Source organism: Neopsephotus bourkii, unplaced genomic scaffold (genome assembly GCF_033783945.1).
Source record: "Neopsephotus bourkii isolate Nb327-2 ecotype Australia unplaced genomic scaffold, CSIRO-AGI_Nbou_v1 NB_191, whole genome shotgun sequence".
NCBI classification, from domain to species: domain Eukaryota; kingdom Metazoa; phylum Chordata; class Aves; order Psittaciformes; family Psittacidae; genus Neopsephotus; species Neopsephotus bourkii.
In genome coordinates this window covers 98,049-120,259 of record NW_026900704.1, presented here as the reverse complement: position 1 = coordinate 120,259, position 22,211 = coordinate 98,049, and the positions used below count along the sequence as shown (strand labels likewise).

The 22,211-nt window shown below is 58.6% G+C and overlaps 3 protein-coding genes across 12 annotated transcripts in view; 1 reads left to right on the top strand and 2 right to left on the bottom strand.

Moving 5' to 3' along the window:
• IKZF3 (IKAROS family zinc finger 3) overlaps positions 1–5,065 on the top strand; it is a 30,677-nt gene extending 25,612 nt beyond the window's left edge. For all 10 annotated transcript variants that reach the window (XM_061375458.1, XM_061375502.1, XM_061375467.1 and 7 more), the window contains one exon: positions 3,552–5,065. In XM_061375458.1, the coding sequence (XP_061231442.1) occupies positions 3,552–4,255 (704 nt within the window). In that variant the 3' untranslated portion in view covers positions 4,256–5,065. The remainder of the gene's footprint in view (positions 1–3,551) is intronic.
• A 6,384-nt stretch (positions 5,066–11,449) lies between these two features.
• On the bottom strand, positions 11,450–15,222 carry LOC133224143 (retinol dehydrogenase 8-like). The gene is made up of 6 exons (XM_061375433.1): positions 15,126–15,222; positions 14,872–15,033; positions 13,741–13,920; positions 13,242–13,335; positions 12,976–13,159; positions 11,450–11,693 (listed from the first exon to the last, which is right to left on the bottom strand). Exons 1-6 carry the CDS (start codon positions 15,220–15,222, stop codon positions 11,454–11,456), a joined length of 957 nt encoding a protein of 318 aa, XP_061231417.1. The 3' UTR covers positions 11,450–11,453.
• A 1,158-nt stretch (positions 15,223–16,380) lies between these two features.
• GRB7 (growth factor receptor bound protein 7) lies at positions 16,381–21,369 on the bottom strand. Its single transcript, XM_061375284.1, is given in 16 exon segments — positions 16,381–16,555; positions 16,635–16,728; positions 16,934–17,021; positions 17,110–17,170; positions 17,274–17,390; positions 17,477–17,557; positions 18,465–18,563; positions 18,679–18,789; positions 18,861–18,998; positions 19,108–19,185; positions 19,273–19,394; positions 19,960–20,116; positions 20,771–20,915; positions 21,014–21,211; positions 21,213–21,315; positions 21,318–21,369. Coding segments are annotated over 16 exon segments (1,791 nt in total). The 3' UTR covers positions 16,381–16,408.
• Between the last annotated feature and the right edge of the window lie 842 nt (positions 21,370–22,211).

The window sequence follows — 22,211 nt, the reverse complement described above, 5'->3', positions numbered from 1 at the left end:
AATGCCTCTGCTTCTTTTAAACCGCCTGCTCGAGTTTATAACCTAAGCTAATACAAAAGAGCATAAATAAAGTAACTTGGCTTATTCTGATGTGGTTTTAGTGATCTGTTGTAGGGGTTTGATTAAAATACAAAGAATAGATACTTAAACTGGATGGAAGCTACTGCTGTGCTGTGTGTCTTGTCTGTGCAGGCAGTTTAGAGCTCTGATGAGCTTCCATGTGCTGTTTTCTGTACCTGTGTGTTTGAAATGTTCTCTGCTAGGCTCTTCCCAGGAAGGGAACAGGGAGGCTTCGTGCTGTTAAGAGCAAAGTGCTCTGTCTGGTCAGCAGGAGCTGAAGGTACTTGTAGGATGCATGTGTGGAATAAGGCCTAGAGACAGAAAAGTATTGGATTTCTGTTAGTCATCCTGCTGCTGAATTTGAATACGGTTCAGAAAATATCAAATCCTTTCTTGTGGTAATTTAAGCAACAGGATGTTGCCATAGTATTTTCTTTGCATTTAATTTCCTATGATCAGAGTTTTACATGCTGGGGATCTCACATACTAGTTTGGCAGGTTCTGTGCTCCACTGAGCACCTGATCCTCTCGGCTAGGCTGCTTTCATTAACTCGCCTTTTAAGAAAGTAAAATGCAACTCTTGTGTCCTGAGTAAAGACCTGACTTAGTCAGCAGTTACATGAGACCAGTACTAGCAATGCCTTGTTTATGTTCTGTTTGGGTATGTAAGGCACTGAGTGATGCTTTACTTACTATGAGCTTTATGGTTGGTGCAGGGGCCTGAGCAGTGGCTGGTGCTCACACACATGACCAGGGAGGGAAGGAGCATGGGGCTGAGCACACAGGCAAGGATCAGCCCCATTTGGCAGGGGATGTGCTGAAGGCCTGGGGCTGAGGTCCAAGCCTAGGTACAGGAATGCTGCTGAATCCCTACAGACATAAACCCAGCGTGGTTTCTGGAGGTAACATAGCTCTGGGTGGATTTGGTGGGTAGCACTGGACTTTCATCTATGAAAACTGCTAGTTCTTATTCAGATATCTTAGTATGGCTTTAAAAAGGTCACCTCTTCACACGGGAGTGAAGCAGCACTCCATGTGAGTGCCTTTGGGTGCTTCATACTGAAACTGTTGACTGTGTGACTTCGGCCTTACATGTCCTGCTGTGATTCAGAAAGTAATGCTAATGCAAATGGGTTTGAAAATCTTCTAGCTTCCTTTTTCTTAGCACAGAGATTAGCTTCACCCTACCCTGGTCGACCATTTCAATCCTGATGTACTTTATTAATCATACACGCAGCATACTTCACTTCAAGTGAAGTGTGTTTCTTGTTTGTTTCACCAGTTTAGGAGTTACCGTATGGAGCAGATCCTTGTCTGATTTGTGATGGAGCTCAGTAACGCACTGGGGTGATGGCATGCACTCATGCTGCATCACGGGGAGGGGGTTTGTGGGGACGTTGGAGGACCCAGGAACAAAATAGCTGATTTCTGAAGCTGAAATTGATTTTCCTGAACCTGTGGGGTTCTTGTTAAGTTCCATGTGAAAACATCACTCAGTCCCTTTTACCCTTGGGAAGTGCATTATCCTTGGGAAGAGGGGTCTGTCCGACCCCAGTGTGACTCCTGTGACTGAACTGGTCGTGTGGGAGTGCAGATCTAACAGGACAGCTTTGGGATGCCTTGGGAAACAGCGCTGTTGGAATGGGTGCTGATTTTTCATGCTGTCAGGGAGGAGGGATAGCGATGTGTACTAACAAGGCCTCTTTGTTAGGCTCGGTTCTGTGAATGAAGCCCATTGATCAGGAAATAAAACTCAACTGCATTATTATTTGAGGGCTCTGCAGAGATTCATACAAGCACCAGGAGTTTTGCCCACTTTATTTTTCACATTTTCATCTGCAGGAGTTACCTCGTGTGCATAGTAAGTCTCAAATAAGGACGCAGATCATCAACCCATCTACTTGACTCTTAACCTCTGCAATACCCCCCTCCCCAAAGCCTTCTCCCATAAAGGTTTTGTGCTCAGTTTTTCCCTTAGTGTTGAGGGAACAAGGATTTAAATGGAAGTTTATGGGTTTGTGTTTCCTGTTTTGCCCTGGATATCTGTTTTGCATGTGTATGGAGCAAAGTACGAGCCTTGGCTTTTTGTACTTCCTGGTTTGATTAATGAACAGATACTTACAAAGAAGACAGCCCAGCAGAACAGCTCGATACCTGCTGGTGGTTTCACTGCTCTCTAGAGCACTCACAGGGCTCTATCTTCAATTGGTGCAAGTCAAAGTCACTGCTGCAGTCAACCCCTGCTGAGCATCTCAGCCTACAGACTTCTATTTCTTCCTTTTAAAAACAAGTTCTTCCAGAGACCAAGAGTGAGAATCTATTTCTGATAGTGGCAGAAGTGTCAGGGCAGCTCCGACACAGTTCCACACACCACTGTCCCCTGGTGTGTGAAGTCTCGTGAGAAATGGCTGCTTTGGTTAGCAGGGTGCCAGGAAGCAGGTTCCCTCCCTCCTCCCAGTGTCCACACCTCACCAGGCTGCAAAATCAAAGTGGTTTCGAGTAAGTGAAGAGCCACTGAGCAACCAGCACATGGGAACGTGTCCCACGCTGTGGCTCATGTGTGGATGTTGAAGGGGAAAGCTTTAGCACTGCTTACTGAGACAAGCAGCAAAGAGGAAAGATGTTCTGCTAACCAGTGGCTGCGTGGCCAGTGAACACTGGAGAGCTGAGTCTGCATCTGATGTCTTGTTGCCTTTTGAAGGTGTGCAGCACCACAACACATTAATGTTATCGTGTCAGAAGAGCTTTTGGGTGTTTGCATTTCATTTGATACAACCTTGAGTCAAAGGGCGATGGAATGGGCTCTCGTGAGGACTTTCTAAAGCCACCAGGATACTGGGATAACAGCACGGGAGAGCCTCAGAGATCATATGTTGTGTCTTTTGTCTCTTATGACGGTAAACCCCAAATTCACAGGGAGTCCCAAATACCTGTTTTCACTTCTGTTGCCTTTCTGTTCACATTTTTCATTGTCTTGGAGCTGGGTTTGACTCATACAAACATGCTCTATGGTCTGGTTTCCTTCTCTGTGAAGTCCTGGTGAGGGCTGGAAGCAGTTACACACTTGTGGTTCACTCACCTTTTTGAGTGTTTTATGAGAGAAACGTGAGCTCCTGGGTTTCTGCCTCTGCAGTGAAACCTCATGAGTTTCATATCCATTGAGTCATGGTGTTGACAGGTGACTGATAAACATCTGCACTATCTGAGTTACCGTAACTCAAAGATTGGTGGATCTGATGTTTCCAAGTCAGCAACCATCCTCACCTCCTCCTCTATGAGATTTATTTTGCTTCCAAGCCTGAGCTTTAGAAAATGAACAAATCCCAACCCTCGCCCCCAAAAGCTGCTTGGGTGTGTGAAGAGCCTCTTTCAGCAGAGAACATTTCATGCCTCTTTGCTTTCCAGAGACTGCTGCCATTTAAAACAGACCTCGTGGAGTCTAAATGCTTCTTTACCCACCCAGGTGACTTCATGCCTCTCCTCTCTTGCAGGTGAGAAACGCCACAGTTTTGATGTTAATTATAATTCCAGTTTCATGTATGAAAAGGAAAGCGATGTGATGCAAGGACGTATGATGGACCAGGCCATAAACAATGCCATCACCTACCTGGGGGCTGAAGCCTTGCGCCCTCTCGTGCAGACACCACCAGCTCCCACCTCCGAGATGGTCCCCGTCATCAGCAGCCTGTACCCCATCGCGCTGACCCGCGCTGAGGTGCCCAACGGCACCTTGCAGGATGCTGAGAAGAGCCACCCCCACCTAAGGGACAAAAGCCTGTCTTCAGACAGAGGCCTCTCCCCCAACAACAGCGGCCAAGACTCCACAGACACTGACAGCAACCACGAGGAGCGGCAGAATCCCACTTTCCACCCAAGCCAGATGCTCCCCGCTCAGGCCCGCAACGGCCTCCAGCCCTTGAAGGACTTCCCAAGGCCCTACGACATCATCAAGCCGCCTGCCATATGCCCACGAGATGCCTTCAAGGTCATCAACAAGGAAGGGGAAGCCATCGGGGTGTACCGGTGTGAGCACTGCCACGTCCTCTTTTTGGATTACGTGATGTTCACCATCCACATGGGCTGCCACGGCTTCCGTGACCCCTTCGAGTGCAACGTCTGCGGGTACCGGAGCCACGATCGCTACGAGTTCTCGTCCCACATAGCGCGAGGAGAGCACCGGGTAGTGCTCAAGTAAAAGGACCCGTTTCACAAGGTCAGAGGGGAGGCTCGTTGGGTTTTCCTCAGCAGGAAGAAATCTCTTGAGTATATTTTCCTATGCCAGTTTTAAAATGAGTGTCATGGGGTAGGTGACACCTTTTTTACACGTTCCTTTGCAAACCAGTCAGCGTTCTGTAGCATCTCTGCCTCGCTGCTGTGCTGGGTGGGACTGAGGAAATGCCAGGAGCAGAGACCCGTTTTTAGATGAAGTTTATTTTTGTGCAAATGAAGAGCCATTTAAGATGGTTTTATTTTTTTAACGTGCATTTGTGTTTCCTAACGTGTGCTTTAAACTCAGCTCAAAACGGTTTTATGCCCTGCTGATGCTGATCTCATGTGTAGGAGCAGGAGTATAGGAGGAGCTTTGTTTTAGCTGTTACAATCCCGATGGGTTTCAAATCACGCAAACAAGGAAAACACACTGGGAGGGATTATTAATTCCTGTTCAAAGGTTTTCCCCTAAGTTTTAAAGAGCATGTGGCCCCACCACACTTTCATTTTTCTTCCCCTTCTGTTCACCTGCTTTAAAGTCACTCCCACACGTGTCTTAGTAAGAGCAAAGTGAGAGATGAGACTTGGGTTGGGGGTTTTTAACAGCACGCCTTTTTGGGATACCCAGTGAGGTCACTGCTTGCCTCACCCGCGCAGTCTGGGGGAAATCCTGACTTTCAGTGATGGAAAGTCCTCCTTTCCCAATGGGTGCCAGGAGCAAGGAGGACACTGTGTTTGGTGGGGGACAGCCTGAAGTTCTCTTTCCCAATGGGTGCCAGGAGCAAGGAGGACACTGTGTTTGGGGGATCCTGAAGTTCTCTTTCCCAATGGGTGCCAGGAGCAAGGAGGACACTGTGTTTGATGGGGGACATCCTGAAGTTCTCTTTCCCAATGGGTGCCAGGAGCAAGGAGGACACTGTGTTTGGTGGGGGACATCCTGAAGTTCTCTTTCCCAATGGGTGCCAGGAGCAAGGAGGACACTGTGTTTGGGGTGGGGGACATCCTGAAGTTCTCTTTCCCAAGGGATGCCAAGAGCAAGGAGGCAGCGTTGGGCTCGTGGCGGAGTCACCGGTGCCGTGAGAACCTGCACAGGGGGGTGTGGGAGCCGCCAGCTCCGTCTGCTCTTAGGTGGGGATGTCCCTCGGTGTGAAATGTGCTGTTTTGCAAAATGACTATTTACCATGACTTTGAAGCTGGGTTTTAAAATAGCTCTTTTAATCTAATCACTGCTCTGCAGCTGTATTATTACTCACTGCGCTGGAGATAGGAATTTGATAACAGTTCTGCTGAGTGAATGTTTGCAAAGTATCTTTGTCTAGCATGGAGCCAGGTGTGTGCTGGTGGACTTCCTGCATTGTGTGGTTTGAGAGCTACAGCGCTGCTGTACTTCTTCGGTGTTGCTGTGCCCATATCCCTGGTGATCCGTGAGGGAAGGTCGGGTGCAGAGACCTGGGTGGAATGCTGAAGGTCAAGAACTACTGAATTCCCTCCCTCCCTCTGACCTGGGCTCACTCTTTGGGCTCAAATACTTTCTCCCTCCCTGAATGTTAAGGTCACAAGTGCTGTGGAAGAGCTAGATCCTAGATCCAGCTTGTTGCAGGGGGTGAGGAGAACTGGTTTGTACCTTGTGTGCTGTTACATGTGTAGTTATAAAACAGGCTTAGGATCTTTTCCCAGTGACCAGTTTCCCATTGTGAGGCACAGTGAGTGGATGGATCTTGGCTCTTCCCAGTGTTGTGGCATGACAAAGATCCTCCTGTGAGCGAGGCTGCAGTTCCACCACGATCATCCAAGGACTGACATGAGGCAGCAGCCTGGATTTGGGAAGCATTTGGCCAGTTCCGTGCTTCTCCTGGTGTAGATCCTGCCACAGCTCCATCCCTCCTGCTGTGTTCTTGGGGAAAGCTGAGCTACTCGCACACCGTGGCTGATAACAGCGGTCCTCATGGTGTGACAGTGATGAATGAGGTCATCCACTGTGAAGCATCGCCTGTCCTTTGCCCAGGAAGCTCCCCGCAGCACCGCCACGGCTGATTCCTCAACTCCACTGCAATCCCTCTTCGGATGAACTCTGCTGCTTCCCTCCCCATCAGACAGAGCTGAGGCCACCCCTCCATCCTCCCCAGCTGGGCCGAGCCATCAACACCCACCATGGTGCCCCCAGCAGCTCCCAGCACCGCGGCCAGGTTGGGAGAGGAAGGAGGGAGGTTTCCGCAGCGTCTGGTCCGTGCGGTGCCGTTTCCCCAGCGCAGCCCTGGTTTCCAGATGGGCTGAAGCAGAAGCCTCCTTCCAGCTCTGCTGTTGAGCAACCCTGGTGTGGAATTTCAACCCAGTCGTTTATTAAAACCTATCGCTGTGTTTCTATGAGTTCAGCTGCTGTGTGGTGCCTCAGCCATGTCCCCAGAGCAGGATTCACCAGCGCCAGGCCAGGATCAGCCCCTTCCATGTGCTTCCCTCTGCACTGGGGACACCACCAGCATGGCAAAGCCCATCCCACTGCACAGCCCCACGAGCTGAGCACCCTCCCTCGTGCCCAAGCCCCGATGAAGGGCATAGGGAAGCCCATTGAGCCCTACCCATCCATCAAAGAGCTCTGCTCCATCCCGAGCAGGAATCTGAGCTCTGAGCTTCGCAAATCACCCCATCTGGGAAAGCAGAGGGATAAAAAGCACCGGTGTTTGTTGTGAGCCTGGTTTGTGCTGCTTCTGCTTTGCTTATTTTGATACAAAGCAAATTTTGGTGGGGATGGTTCTCTTTGACCACTGCTTGGTCTTGTTTCATTTGGGTTCTTCGTTTACTGATGAATTAGAGCCCAAGAGCAGGAGCATGCAGGCAGCTCAGGAAAGTGGCTTTTAGCACTAAGAAAGCAGCCTCTGGGGCTTCAGAGTTGATTGAAGTTCTGTAAAGCTTCAGTAACCTCTCATGTATGTCAGAGTTAAAGGCACTAAAGGCAGCTTGGATGGGACTTGGAGCAACCTGGTCTGGTGGAAGGTGGTCCTGCCTATGGCAGGGGCTTGGAACGGGATGAGCTTTAAGGTCTCTTCCAACCCAAACCATGGTGTGGTTCTATGAAAGCAGAGGTGATGGCAGTGCTCAGAGCTGGAAAACTGGGGGGAAATGCTGGCACTTGAGGAAGGAAACCTCTTCCCCTTCTCTGATATCAGGGGCTGCTGCTGGCTTCCCTTGTGCCCCCGGCCAGCCTGGGACAAGCGTTTGAGGGAGGGGAATGGCCCAAATTGCCCTGGCAGAGCAGAAGTTCTGCGTCCAGCCCTGGGGCAGCAGCACCAGAGGGATGTGGAGCTGCTGGATGAGGCCAGAGGAGGCCATGGGGATGCTGCGAGGGCTGGAGCAGCTCTGCTCTGGAGCCAGGCTGAGAGAGCTGGGCTGGGGCAGCCTGGAGAAGAGAAGGCTCCTGAAGGGGAGACCTGAGAGCAGCTCCAGTGCCTAAAGCTGCTACATGAAGGTATTCCCATGGGATGCCCTGACTGCCTGCCCTGCTCCCAGCCTCAGGACACACTCCTTGTGCCACGATATGTCACCAAGCTCCATCCTGCAGCCCTGGCTGTCACAGTCCCCTGTGACCTGCCCAGGGCCACGTCTATGGGGTGAAGGCAGCTCCCAGCCCCACGTGCCTGGACCCGCTGCAGGGTGGGCTCAGCTTTGCCCTAAGGTGAGGCTGGAGCCAGATGGAAACATCCTGGCTCCCACCAAGCCTCCCAGAGCCCTTTGTCAGCACCTCTTCTAGCAGGGTGACGTTGTTCACACCTATTGCACGCTCCCTGACACCTACCACGAGGAGCTGGGCAGGCTTGACAAACAGAAGGGGAAAGCAGCAAGCCAGAGGATCCTTCTTGCCTTTACCTTCACATCCTCCCTTGCCTGGGTGCAGCACAAGAACCAAGAGGTATTTTCCCTGTGTTGTGCTGCTGCCCCAGTCTGGCTTTGCATTGAAGAGGAGCTGGTTTGATGCCACACACACACACACCCCAGCCCTCTTCTGGAATCAAACGCTTTTAAAGCCCTGGCTTGATGAAGACGTTGGTGTTATGACAGGGAGATGCTTATCTGCTGATATGCTGTAATGAGGAACATGAGCAGAGAGGAACCCGTTTCCACCGTCGTGTCGAAACACGCTTTGTGCCCCACACCGAGCTGATGGCAAACGCTGCATCCCTGGAGCATCCCATCCGGCTCCTGCTGCCGCCTCCGGAGCGGTCCAGAGCCCCAGGACTGGCAGCACTGGGAGAGGAGGGCAGGAGAGGGAGGGTTTGAGTCACCACCAACACCTCCTCCTCCTCCTTGTCCCGATGCTCCAGCCTGAGTCACACTCCCCTGCGCCGGCCCGGCGAGGAGCTGCTGCCGTTGTGCACCCTCAGCATGGGCTGGGGGCCTCTGGTCCCAAACTGGGGGCATGGGAACATCCCTGTCCTTCCCCTGGGGGCTGAGTGACAACGGGAGGGGAAGGGGAGGAATGGGATGGGATGGGATGGGATTGGAAGGGATGGGAGAGGATGGATTGGGATTGGAAGGGATAGGATTGGAAGGGATGGGAGGGGATGGAATGGGGATGGGATTGGAAGGGATGGGATGGGATTGGAAGGGATGGGATGGGATTGGAAGGGATGGGAGAGGATGGGATGGGATTGGAAGGGATGGGAGGGGATGGAATGGGGACGGGATGGGATTGGAAGGGATGGGAGGGGATGGAATGGGGATGGGATGGGATTGGAAGGGATGGGAGGGGATGGAATGGGAATGGGATGGGATGGGATTGGAAGGGATGGGAGGGCATGAAATGGGGATGGAAGGGATGGGATGGGATTGGAAGGGATGGGATGGGATTGGAAGGGATGAGAGAGGATGGATTGCGATTGGAAGGGATAGGATTGGAAGGGATGGGAGGGGATGGAATGGGGATGGGATTGGAAGGGATGGGAGAGGATGGGATGGGATTGGAAGGGGTGGGAGGGGATGGAATGGTGATGGGATGGGATGGGATTGGAAGGGATGGGATTGGAAGGGATGGGATTGCAAGGAATGGGAGCCTCACACACGCCCCCATGCAGAGCCAGGTGCCCAACACTGGCCCCACCAAGGAGTGGACTTGCAGCACCAGGGCTCTGTGTTGGGGATGCATGCAGCCCATGGCCGGGCTGTCACCGCGTCACCGCGCCGGCGGCAGCAGGTTCATGTCACGCCTGGTGCCCCCCTCACTGAGCCCCTGGGGAGCCGCAGCTCCGGCGCCATCCCCTCCAGGGCCTGTATCCGGCTCCACATTTGCATGGCAGCGAAGCGGCCCGGCTGGGCACCAACACCGGGGACAGGAAAGTCCCAGCATGGGGTTGGTTGTAGGAGAACAGCTCCAGCCCCTTGGGCAGAGCCCTCACCCCAGCACTGGGATGGGGATCATGGAATCAAGGAATGGGTTGGGTTGGATGGGACCTCAAAGCTCCTCCAGCTCCAACCCCTGCCCCGGGCCACTCCAAGCCCCTGTGTCCAGCCTGGTCTGGGTGATGCTTCCAGGCCCTGCAGTGGTGCCCCATGACCAGGGAGGATGCTCCCAGTCTGGAGCTGATGCTCCTCAGCCATCAGCACAGCCCCGGTGCCTCCCACCAACAGAGGAGCCCCTTGCCCAGTTCCATTCCCCCCCTTGCTTTTCCCATTGCAGGGTGTGAGCGGAGCCAAAGCCACCACAGGAACATTGGGAATGATCCCGCTCCCCCCCAGCCACAGCCCCATTGCTGCTCCCCTGCTCACTGTGGGGCCGGGGGTACATATGGGGGGGTCCTGCCCTCCCTTAGCCCCATTTCCCACAGCTGTGGCTCTGTGTTGGGGGGGGGGGCTGAGCCACACTTGGGGCCCCCCCAGGCCTTCGCTGCCGGGGGCTGGGTGCAGCCCCCCCCGAGTGGAGAAAGTTACTCAAATGTGCAGAAACCACAGCACGGGGGGGGGGGTGTGGCTCTGCCACCGCTTTGGTGTCACCCGGCACAGCCCGCAGGTGCTGCGCCATCGCCATAGCCCCAGCACCGCAGCTCGTGCGAGAAGGGGGGGACCATGCAAAACGTGGGTCCTCCTTCACCTCCTCCACCCATCCTGTCCCCGGATGGGCCACGTGCGTAGCACGGCCTGGTGCACAGCACCATCCACCCCATTGCATGGGGGGGGGTTAGGGGATGCACCCACATCACACATGCGCTGCCCTCCATCCTTGGCATGGGGGAGCACTGGGAAGCGCGGTGGGAGCTGGGATGGGGTCTGGGGAGCGCGGTTTCCCCTTGCTCTCCCCTCCCAGGTGCGGTCACAGCAGCACCCACGCAGCAGCAGCCTGCACCCTGTGCTGGGCTGCACATGGGGATGGGGCTTTGCCCTTCCTGTGCACATCGTCACCCATCCTGTTCCTGTCCTCATCCTGCTTCCATCCTGTCTGCAACCCAGCTTCACCTCTATCCCTGTTCCCACTCCATCTCCTTCTCATTCCCATCCCATCCCTATCCCCAGCTTCTTCCCATCCCACCCCTATGTCCATCCCATCTTATCCCCATCCCGTTTCCATCCTGTCTGCAGCCCAGCTTCACCTCCATCCCTGTTCCCACTCCATCTCCTTCTCTTTCCCATCCTATCCTTATCCCCAGCTTCCTTCCATCCCACCCCTATGTTCATCCCATCTCATCCCCATCCCGTTTCCACCCTGTCAGCACCCTAGCTCCACCTCCATTCCCATTCCATCTCATCATTCCCATCCCATCCCTACGCCCATCCCATCTCATCCCCATCCCCTTTCCATCCTGTCTGCCCACATCCCATCCTGATCTCCACCTCCATCCTGCACCCTCCATGCACCTTGAGCACACCACACCCCCTCTGCACCCTGCACCCATTCCCCTGCAGCCCCAGTGCTGTAGGGCTCCGTGCTGATGGGCACTGCCGATCCCACTGCATTGCCCATGGGGACAGAGGATGGTGACCAACCCAAGGGCGGCGGGGTGCCGTGTACCCATGGATGTGGGGTGCTGGGTGCCCTTCCCATCACTGTCACGGCCGCTGCTCTCTGCTGCTCACCGACGCGGCTTAAAAACACCACTCCCGGCTTTAATGCGGCGCGATTTGGGGCTGGGAGCAGGAAGTGAAACCCCACATGGGTCCCGGCCCCCCACCTCCAAACTGCACCCCCCTGGTACCCGGGTCTATCTGAGGCCCAGGAGCCGGGCGCCCTCCTTCACCTTGCGGATGTTCCAGCGGAGCAGGCGGATGGCGCGGAGGCCGAGCCTCAGCACCGCGTCGTGCTTGAACACCAGCTGGTAGAAGGCACCGGTGATGAGGGTGCCGCCGGGGTCCGCGTGTTTCAGAGCCGCCATCGGCGTGAAGGCCGCGTTGGTCCGGTGCCGGAAGGGCGGCCGCGGTGCCGCGATCACCCGCAGTGTGTGCTGTGCGTGGGGACGGGGCTGTGCCCATCGCCGCACAGCTCCAGCTCCAGCCCTTTGCCAGCCCATCAGCACCCCACCTCCATCCCCTTCTCATTGCCACCCTGTCCCCATCTCCAGCTTCTTCCCATCCCATCCCTGCGTCCATCGCATCTCATCCCACCCCATCCCCATTCTCATCCCCTTCTCATCCTCACCCCCTTTCCATCCTACCTGCACTCCATACGAATCCGTCTCCATCCCCAATCCCATTCTGATCCCATTCTATCCCCATTCCAATTTCCATTCCCCTTCCCATTCCCATCCCATTCCCATCCCCATCCCTTCTCCATCTTATCTGCACTACATCCCCATCCCCAATCCCATTCTGATCCCGTTCTATCCCCATTTCAATTTCCATTCCCCTTCCCATTCCCATCCCATTCCTATCCCCATCCCTTCTCCATCCTATCTGCACCACATCCCCATCCCCAATCCCATTCTGATCCCATCCTATGCCCATCCCTATTTCCATTCCCCTTCCCATTCCCTTCCCATTCCCATCCCCATTCCTTCTCCGTCCTATCTACACCACATTCCCATCCCCAATCCCATTCTGATCCCATCCTATGCCCATCCCTATTTCCATTCCCCATCCCATTCCCATCCCCATCCCTTCTCCATCCTGTCTGCACCACATCCCCACCCCCAATCCCATTCTGATCCCATCCTATCCCCATTCCTATTTCCATTCCCCTTCCCATTCCCATCCCCATCCCTTCTCCATCCTATCTGCACCACATCCCCATCCCCAATCCCATTCTGATCCCATCCTATCCCCATCCCTATATCCATTCCCATTCCCATTCCCTTCCCATTCCCATCCCCATCCCTTCTCCATCCTATCTGCACCACATCCCCATCCCCAATACTATTCTGATCCCATCCTATCCCCATCCTTATTTCCATTCCCCTTCCCATTCCCATCCCATTCCCATCCCCATCCCTTCTCCAACCTATCTGCACCACATCCCCACCCCCAATCCCATTCTGATCCCATCCTACCCCCATCCCTATTCCCATTCCCATTCCCACCTCCTTCCCATTCCCATCCTCAACCACTTCCAGTCCTATCCCTATCCCCATCCCCATCCCATCTCATCCCAGCCCCATTCCCAGCCGTCCTCAGCCCTATCAGGATGGAGCTCAGGAGGAAGGAGCTCTCCCCAGCCCTGCTGCTCCTCATTAGGACCAATTGAGGCCCCTCTCAACACCCCAACATGGGCCGGGGCCAGCCCTTGGTCACCTCCGCGATGTCCTCTGGGCTCTGCCCCAGGCTGGCGAACACATCCCTGGAGTTCCTCAGGTAGAGCTGGGTGAAGATCTCGGCCGTCTCGGGGTCTGTCTGGGAGTAGTCGGCGCGTTCGGCTTCTTGGTACAGCTTCATCTCGAACTCCGTCGTCACCGGGCCCGGCTCCACAAGGCTGATCCTGCCCAGGGACGGGGCGCTGGGGACCCCGGCACCCCCAAACCCTCCCCTGCCCCATGGGGGCTGCCGGCCCCTGCACTCACGCCACGTCGAAGCGCCGCGCCTGCACCACCAGGCTCTCGCAGAATCCCTCCACTGCGAACTTGGATGCTGCGTAGATGTCATTGAAGACGATGCCTGGATGGGGTGGGGGGTCCTGATCACACCATGGTTGGGGGGGGTTTATCCCATTGAGGGTGCCCCATTGCCCCCCCAGTTTACCCAGTCAGGCCATGGTTGGGGGGGGTTTATCCCATTGAGGGTCCATTGCCCCCCCAGTTTACCCAGTCAGGCCATGGTTGGGGGGGGTTTATCCCATTGAGGGTGCCCCATTGCCCCCCCAGTTTACCCAGTCAGGCCATGGTTGGGGGGGTTTATCCCATTGAGGGTGCCCCATTGCCCCCCCAGTTTACCCAGTCAGGCCATGGTTGGGGGGGGTTTATCCCATTGAGGGTGCCCCATTGCCCCCCCAGTTTACCCAGTCAGGCCATGGTTGGGGGGGGTTTATCCCATTGAGGGTGCCCCATTGCCCCCCCAGTTTACCCTGCAGGCCCATGATGCTGCTGATGACCACGATGTGCCCCCCGCGGCGCCGCTTCATGTCCGGCAGCACCTCCTTGACCAGGCGGACGAGGCCGAAGAAGTTGGTGTCCATGAGGCTCTGCATGGCCGCCAGGCTCTGGCACTCCAGCGGTCCCACCATGCCCACCCCGGCGTTGCTGACTGGGGGCATGGGGGGTCACTGGGGGGTCCCCTGTGCCCAGAGGGGTGCCCTGGGTTTGGGGGGTTCCTGGCACCCAGCACAGAAGGTCCCGAGTGCACTGAGGGTCCCTGGTGCAAGATGCCCCTGGTATTGGGGGTACCTGATGTGGAGCATCCCCACCACTGCATGGGACACGCTTGGCATGGAGAGACCCAGGGCAATGAGGGGGCCCTAGCACAGGGTGTCCCCAATGCACAGAGGGTCCCTGGTGCAGGATGTCCCCAGAATGGGGGTCCCTGATGCAGGATGTCCCCAGAATGGGGGTCCCTGATGCAGGACATCCCCAGAATGGGGGTCCCTGGTGCAGGACATCCCCAGAATGGGGGTCCCTGGTGCAGGACATCCCCAGAATGGGGGTCCCTGGTTCAGGACATCCCCAGAATGGGGGTCCCTGGTGCAGGACATCCCCAGAATGGGGGTCCCTGATGCAGGATGTCCCCAGAATGGGGGTTCCTGATACAGGACATCCCCAGAATGGGGGTCACTGACGCAGGACATCCCCAGAATGGGGGTACCTGATGTAGGATGTCCCCAGAATGGGGGTCACTGATGCAGGACATCCCCAGAATGGGGGTCCCTGGTGCAGGACATCCCCAGAATGGGGGTCCCTGGTGCAGGACATCCCCAGAATGGGGGTCCCTGGTGCAGGACATCCCCAGAATGGGGGTCCCTGGTGCAGGACATCCCCAGAATGGGGGTCCCTGGTACAGGACATCCCCAGAAAGGGGGTCCCTGATGCAGGATGTCCCCAGAATGGGGGTCCCTGTTGCATGGGGTCAGGGTTTTGCTGGTGCAGGATGTCCCTGGCATGGGGTCTCCCTGGCACAGAGGGTCCCCATCATGGCACACAGACAGTCCCTAGGGAATGTGGGGCTCACGGTGCTGCGGTGGCAGGGGTGCTTGGGGCTCACCCAGGACATCGATGTGCCTCCCGGGGATGCTGTCCACGCAGGCGCGGATGGAGCCTTCATCACACACATCCAACTGCTTGATGTGCAGCGTGGTACCCAGCGCCGGCCCCGCTGCGGCCACCAGCGCCGCGCTCCTGCCCGTGTCCCGCATGGTGGCAATGACTGCGGCAAAGGCGGCTCAGCCCCACGCAGCATCGTCCCCCCCACACCCACACTTTACCAATGGGGGGGTCCCCCCTTTGCACCCCGCTCACCTCGGAAGCGGCGCTGCTTATCCTGTGCCAACCGCGCCGCCAGCGCCAGCCCGATGCCGGAGGAGCAGCCGGTGATCAGCACCGTCTTGGGACCCATTGTGTGTGTTTGGGGGGGTCACAGCCCTGCTCCAGGCCCCCCAACCTTTAATACCGGATTCCCCATCCCAGATCCAGGCTCTTAATCCTCTCCCGTTAATCCCCATGCTGGGATTTGCCGGTGGCCGCGTGGCCCGGCCGCACGTGGTGCACAGAGGGGGCTTTGTGTAGGACTTGGGGTACTGTGAGGACACGGGGACCCCCCCCCCCAGCATCCCCGTTTTGAGATGGGAGCTCTGCAAAAATAACCTTTATTCTCAGTGGTATAAAACACGTCACAGTTGAACTGGCCTTGTGAGGATGGGGGGGACAGGGGGTGGTGGGGACCCCCCGCACCCCCTTCCCCTGGGACCCCCAAACCCGCCTGGCCTGGGAGTGAGGAGCCCCCCAACCCGGGGACACTGGGGGCTGGTGCTGTGGGGATGGGGGGTGGACAAAGTGCTTGAGTTGGGGGGGGACCTGGGGGTGGTGGCACTGCAGGACCCCATGGGCAATGCCGGCACCGATGGCGGTGGTGGGGGAGCCATCGGGTTCCCTGCACTGAGCTGGCCCCATCCTGCTCCTGCACACCCGACCCATGGCGGCCGTGCCGGGCTGTGCCATGGCGGTGCTGTATCATGGTGATGCTGTTCCATGGTGGTGCTGTGCCATGGGGATGCTGTTCCATGGTGGTGCTGTTCCATGGCGGTGCTGTTCCATGGTGGTGCCATGCCATAGCGGTGCTGTACCATGGGGATGTTGTACCATGGCGGTGCTGTACCATGGTGGTGCTGTACCATGGCAGTGCTGTGCTATGGAGGTGCTGTTCCATGGTGGTGCTGTCCCGTGGCAGTGCTGTACCATGGTGATGCTGTTCCATGGTGGTGCTGTATCATGGAGGAGCTGTTCCATGACGGTGCTGTGGCATGGAGGTGTGGTTCCATGGTGATGATGTTCCATGGTGGTGCTATGCCATAGCGGTGCTGTGCCATGGGGATGCTGTTCCATGGTGATGCTGTTCCATGGCGGTGCTGTACCATGGCGGTGCTGTACCATGGGGATGCTGTACCATGGGGATGCTGTACCATGGCAGTGCTGTGCCATGGGGATGCTGTACCATGGTGATGCTGTTCCATGACGGTGCTGTACCATGGGGATGCTGTACCATGGGGATGCTGTACCATGGCGGTGCTGTGCCGGTGCCGGGCTCAGAGGGCCACGCAGGTGCAGTAGTGCCGCAGCTTGCAGGGCAGGATGCCGCGGTTGATCTGGTGGAACTCCACGAGCTGGATGAGGTCGGCGAAGCGCGTCTGCCCATCGTCCATGGTGAAGTAAAGCCTCCCCTCCTCCTCGCTCTGCAGGGGATGGGGGTGCAGGGTCAGAACCCCCCCCCTTCACCAGTGCGGTCCCCCCTGGCCCTGCTGCGTCACTCACCGGCAGGATGAGATAGTGTTTGACCCGCTGCAGGTGACACAGGGACAGGACGAAGCCCTTGGGGTTGCGCTGGCTCTCCCGCACCAGGAACACGCTGCGAGCACCAAAACCCATTGGGTCCTCTCCCCTCCATCGCTCCCACCCCAAATCCCATTTCCCAAGCCCCCAGGGGTTACAAACCCCATATAAACCCTGGGGGAGGGGGTGTCCCACAGCTCCCCACAGCTCCCCACATCCCTGCAGTGCGCAGGGGTGTGATTCCCCATTCATGGAATCACGTCCCCATCATGGTCCCATACCCATCCACCAAGCCCTGCCGGCCGATGAGCTGCTGCGTGTCCTCCCGGGAGATGCGCCCATGGAACCAGGGCTGGGTGCGATGGATCACTGCGGGGACACGGGTGTCAGGCTCAGGGCAGGGGGACCCCAACCCCAAACAGGGACCCCCCCATCTCCATGGCACAATGCTGCTCACCGGTGCTGAGCGGGGAGCTGTGGCACGCTGCCGGCAGGCTGTACCGGTGCGTTGTCTTCTTCTGGCCATGCAAAGCAAGGAGCAAGGCGTTAGGATGGGGTTTTGGGGTGTATGGGGTGTGTGTGTGGGGGGTAGGACCCCTCATTGTGCACCCCAAAACTCACCCTCCAGGCCTGCGCCTCCTCCAGGGCCGCGCTCAGCACCTCATTGGGGTTCTCGATCACCCGGCCCGTGCACCCCGAGAAGTCCATGGCCACCAGTGCATTGTCCGAGACGCTTCGCTGCGAGGGACCGGGGGGTGATGGAGGGGTCCCCCATGGGATGGGGGCTGCAGGGTGAAGTGGGGGGGGGGGTCACTGGCACTCACCAGGGGTGTGGGGCCGATCCAGTGGGGCTGGCTCAGCCGTGCCTGGGCTTGCTGGTAGTTGCGGTAGAGCTGCATGCCGTACTGGGGGGCAGCCCCGTGAGGGGGAATGCCCCACAGTGCAGGGGGGGACCCATCCTCCAGGTCACCCATCCTGCATCTCTTGTACCACAGTGATGGGGACATCCCCCCAGCATCCCATTGGTATCCCCCCAGCATCCCCCCAGCATCCCTCCAGCATCCCATTGGTATCTCCCCAGCATCCCACTGGTATCCCCTCAGCATCTCCCCAGCATCCCCCCAGCATCCCTCCAGCATTCCATTGGTATTTCCCCAACATCCCTCTAGCATCCCATTGGTATTCCCCCAGCATCCCTCCAGCATCTCCCCAGCATCCCTCCAGCATCCTATTGGTATCTCCCCAGCATCCCATTGGTATCTCCCCAGCATCCCCCCAGCATCCCTCCAGCATCCTATTGGTATCTCCCCAACATCCCTCCAGCATCCCATTGGTATCTCCCCAGCATCCCACTGGTATCCCCTCAGCATCTCCCCAGCATCCTATTGCTATCTCCCCAGTATCCTTCCAGCATCTCCCCAGCATCCTGTTGGTATCTCCCCAGCACCCCTCCAGCATCCCCCCAGCATCCCTCCAGCATCCTATTGGTATCTCCCCAGTATTCTTCCAGCACCTCCTCAGCATCCCATTGGTATCTCCCCAGCATTCCCCCAGCATCCCTCCAGCATCCCATTGGTATCTCCCCAGCATCCCCCCAGCATCCCTCCAGCATCCCATTGGTATCTCCCCAGCATCCCTCCAGCATCCCATTGGTATCCCCCCAGCATCCCATTGATATCTCCCCAGCATCCCCCCAACATCCCCCAGCATCCCCTCAGCATCCCATCGGTATCTCCCCAGCATCTCCCCAGCATCCCATTGCCATCCCCTCCATCATGGCACCAGTAACACCTCATCATGCCCGGGGCTCACCTTGAAGAGGCGGAAAGCGGCCATCCAGCAGCTCCGGCTCTGCTCATCCTCACTGCAGAGCAGCTTCAGGCCCTTTACACCACTCCTCACCTTGTGGGGCTGTGGGGAGAGGCTGAAGCCATCAGGGGGCAGCCCTTGGTGGGGAGCAGAGGCCCCCTTGGCAAGGAAGGGGACAGAGATGCCCAAGCCCCCCAGGCAGGAGCCCCATCCCCACCTTGATGCAGAAACCAAACTCAGTGGGGGTCCCGTAGTGCTTCTTGCCCTGCGTCACGTAGTAGATGTTGGACTCGGAGAGGTCAGCGAAGTACTGGAGGTGCCGGGGGTCCTGGGATGGGGACAGGGGTCAGGGCTGACCCCACTGCACCCCCCCCGTGATGCTCCCTCCCTCATCCTCACCTTGGAGGTGCCTTTGGTGGAGTAATAGAGCCCCGAGCGGCGCAGCGAGAAGTGGAAACGCTTCCAGACCTTGCGGCCCGGCTCCCGCAGCTGCAGGAAGCCCTGGACCTCGGGGCAGCTCCCGGAGTTGAGGAAGTTCTGGGGGGGAGAAGAGGGGTGAAGGCACGGTGGGGGTCCCATAGCATGGGGGGGTCCATGCACTCAATGATGGGATGGATGCAGCGCACCCGGCACGCTGGCTCCGTACCTGGATGAGCTCGGAGTGTGCCATGCTCTTGTTCGCCTCCAGGCAGCTGGATACCATCACCTCGGGGAACAGGGACTGCTGGGGAGGGGGGGGAGAAAGGGGGTCAGGGTTGAGCCATGGAGGTGCTGGGGGTGCTCCTGGGGTCTCTGGGGTGCAGGCGCCTACCGAGGGGCTCTTGAAGAGCTCGTACTTGGCGAAGTTCTTGCGGAAGACGAAGCGGGCGTCAGAGCCGGGGGGCCAAGAGCTCTGCACCTCCAGCACCAACTCGTGGTCCTCCAGGCACCGCTCTGCGGGGGGACAGGGCTCAGTGTCCCCCAGCACCACAGAGTGCTATGGGATCATGGAACCGCAGCCTGGTTGGGGTTGAAGGGGCCTTAAAGCTCCTCCAGCTCCAACCCCTGCCACGGGCAGGGACCCCTTCCACTGGAGCAGCTTGCTCCAAGCCCCTGTGTCCAACCTGGCCTTGAGCACTGCCAGGGATGGGGCAGCCACAGCTTCTCTGGGCACCCTGTGCCAGCGCCTCAGCACCCTCACAGGGAAGAGCTTCTGCCTAAGAGCTCAGCTCAGTCTCCCCTCGGGCAGGTTCAAGCCATTCCCCTTGCCCTGTCCCTACATCCCTTGTCCCAAGCCCCTCTCCAGCTTTCCTGCAGCCCCTTTAGGCACTAGAGCTGCTCTAAGGTCTCCCCTTCAGGAGCCTTCTCTTCTCCAGGCTGCCCCAGCCCAGCTCTCTCAGCCTGGCTCCAGAGCAGAGCTGCTCCAGCCCTCGCAGCATCCCCATGGCCTCATCCATCAGCCCCACATCCTCACCCCGAGGACCCCAGCACCGTGCTCAGCATCACCCCAAGCTCTCACCCAGGCCCAGGTGCTGGTGCAGCTCAACCAGAGCCCAGCTGTGGTCCTGCAGTGCCCGTGTCCTCCGCACCAGTGTCTCACAGAGCTGCCGCGCTGTGGTCCCTGCCGCTGCCTCCAGTGAGCGGCAGGCACCATCCTCCCCGAACACCTTCACCACCTGCACGGCCACAGCATCAGGGCCCTGACCGTGGTCAGGAGCATCCCCATCCCCATCTGCATCACCTTCCCCATCCCCCTCCCCATCCCCGTCCTCATCCCTTCCCCATCGCTATCCCCATCCCCATGCCTGTCCTCAGCCCATCCCCATCCCGCATCCCCATCACATCCCCATCTTGATCCCCATGCCCATCACCATCCCCATCCCCATCCATCCCCATCCCCATGCCCATCCCCATCCCCATCCCCATCCATCCCATCCCCCATCCCATCCCCATCCCCATCCCCCATCCCATCCCCATCCCCATCCCCATCCCATTCCCATCCCATCCCCATCCCCATCCCCATCCCTATCCCCATCCCCCATCCCCATCCCCATCCCCATCCCATTCCCATCCCCATCCCCATCCCATCCCCATCCCCATCCCCATCCCCATCCCATCCCCATCCCCATCCCCATCCCCATCCCCATCCCATCCCCATCCCATCCCCATCCCCATCCCCATCCCATTCCCATCCCCATCCCCATCCCATCCCCATCCCCATCCCATCCCCATCCCCATCCCATCCCCATCCCATCCCTATCCCCACCCCTGTCCCCATCCCATCCCCATTCCCATCCCCACCCCTGCTCTCTCTGTGCCACACAACTCACGTGCGAGGCTCCTTCGCGGGGGGAGCCCTGCCCCAGGGCCGGGCTGCTGAGGATGGGGGAATTGGAGGGGCTGCAGAGCTCGGGGAAGGGGTTGGGAATGCTGGGGAGCGACGAGGCCCGCGGCTCCTCTTCCAGAGGCTGCCGGCTGCGGGCAGAGAGGGGCTGAGCGCTGCGCATCGCATCTCAACGCGCTGAACCCCGCGGCATCCACAGGGGGGACCCCCCCTCCACCGCCCCACCTACCTGCTGCCATGGATGAAGAGGGGCTGGGAGCGCTTGAGCTCGGGGGGTCCCTCGCCCCCATCCCGCTCTTCCTGCTCCCCGCTTCCCGGCCCGGGGGGCTCCCGGAGGCTGCTCTGCTGAGCCCCCCCATCCATGGCATTATCTGGAGGGGATGGAGAGCGCGGGTCTGGCACCACAGCAGCCTCCGGCTCCTCGTCCCCCATGGGACAACACCCAGGGCCCCCCCACGCACACCGGGGCTGTGTTTTGCCGGCGCCCAGACACGCCGTGACTCAGCCTGCGGTGCCCTGAACCAGCCGGGGCCAAGCCCCGAGGGGATGCTCAGGGCTGGGGTGGCCCCGTCCTTCCAGCCCCATCTCAAGGCAGGAACCGGGGGCACCACTGAGAGCCTCGGTGACACCGGACCCCCCCCCGAGGGTGCTGGAGACCGGATGGGCTTGAGCCGAACGGGGCCGGACCGAGACGGGAGCAGCAGCGCGGGGCTGCAGGAAGCGGAGCTCGGCGGGGACCGAGCCCAGGCACCTCCTCGGGTCCGGACAAACCGGTTCTGGAGCCGCTCCCGGCCGCACCTCCCCGCGCTGGCATCCGGGCCGGGCGCCGCCGTGGGAACGGCCCCGAGCTCAGCCCCCGGTCCCGTCCCGCCCGGTGCCGGTGCCCACGCGGGGCTCGGGGGGGGGGGGGGGGGGGAACGGACACCGACACCGGTTCCGGTCCCACAGGGGTGTCCCCGCCATGGGGATCCCCACGGCACCGCTCGGTGCGGCCCTCGGCACGTGGGACACGTAACACACGCACGGAGCCTGAGCAGGGCGATGGCACGGGGACCACGGCCACCGAACCGAAGGGATGGGGTCCCAGGGCCACCGAACCGAAAGGATGGGGTCCCAGGGCCACCGAACCGAAGGGATGGGGTCCCAGGGCCACCGAACCTAAAGGATGGGGTCCCAGGGCCACCGAACCGAAGGGATGGGGTCCCAGGGCCACCGAACCTAAAGGATGGGGTCCCAGGGCCACCGAACCGAAGGGATGGGGTCCCAGGGCCACCAAACCGAAGGGATGGGGTCCCAGGGCCACCGAACCAAAGGGATGGGGTCCCAGGGCCACCGAACCGAAGGGATGGGGTCCCAGGGCCACCGAACCGAAGGGATGGGGTCCCAGGGCCACCGAACCAAAGGGATGGGGTCCCAGGGCCACCGAA

What these genes read in the sequence shown, in the direction of transcription:
- LOC133224143 (XM_061375433.1), bottom strand. Translation starts at nt 15,222, where the DNA reads ATGGGTCCCAAGACGGTGCTGATCACCGGCTGCTCCTCCGGCATCGGG. An exon ending in TAAGCAGCGCCGCTTCCGAG is followed by an intron (nt 15,034 to 15,125) that starts GTGAGCGGGGTG and finishes CCTTTGCCGCAG; the next exon opens with TCATTGCCACCATGCGGGAC. An exon ending in CAGCATCATGGGCCTGCAGG is followed by an intron (nt 13,336 to 13,740) that starts GTAAACTGGGGG and finishes CACCCCATCCAG; the next exon opens with GCATCGTCTTCAATGACATC.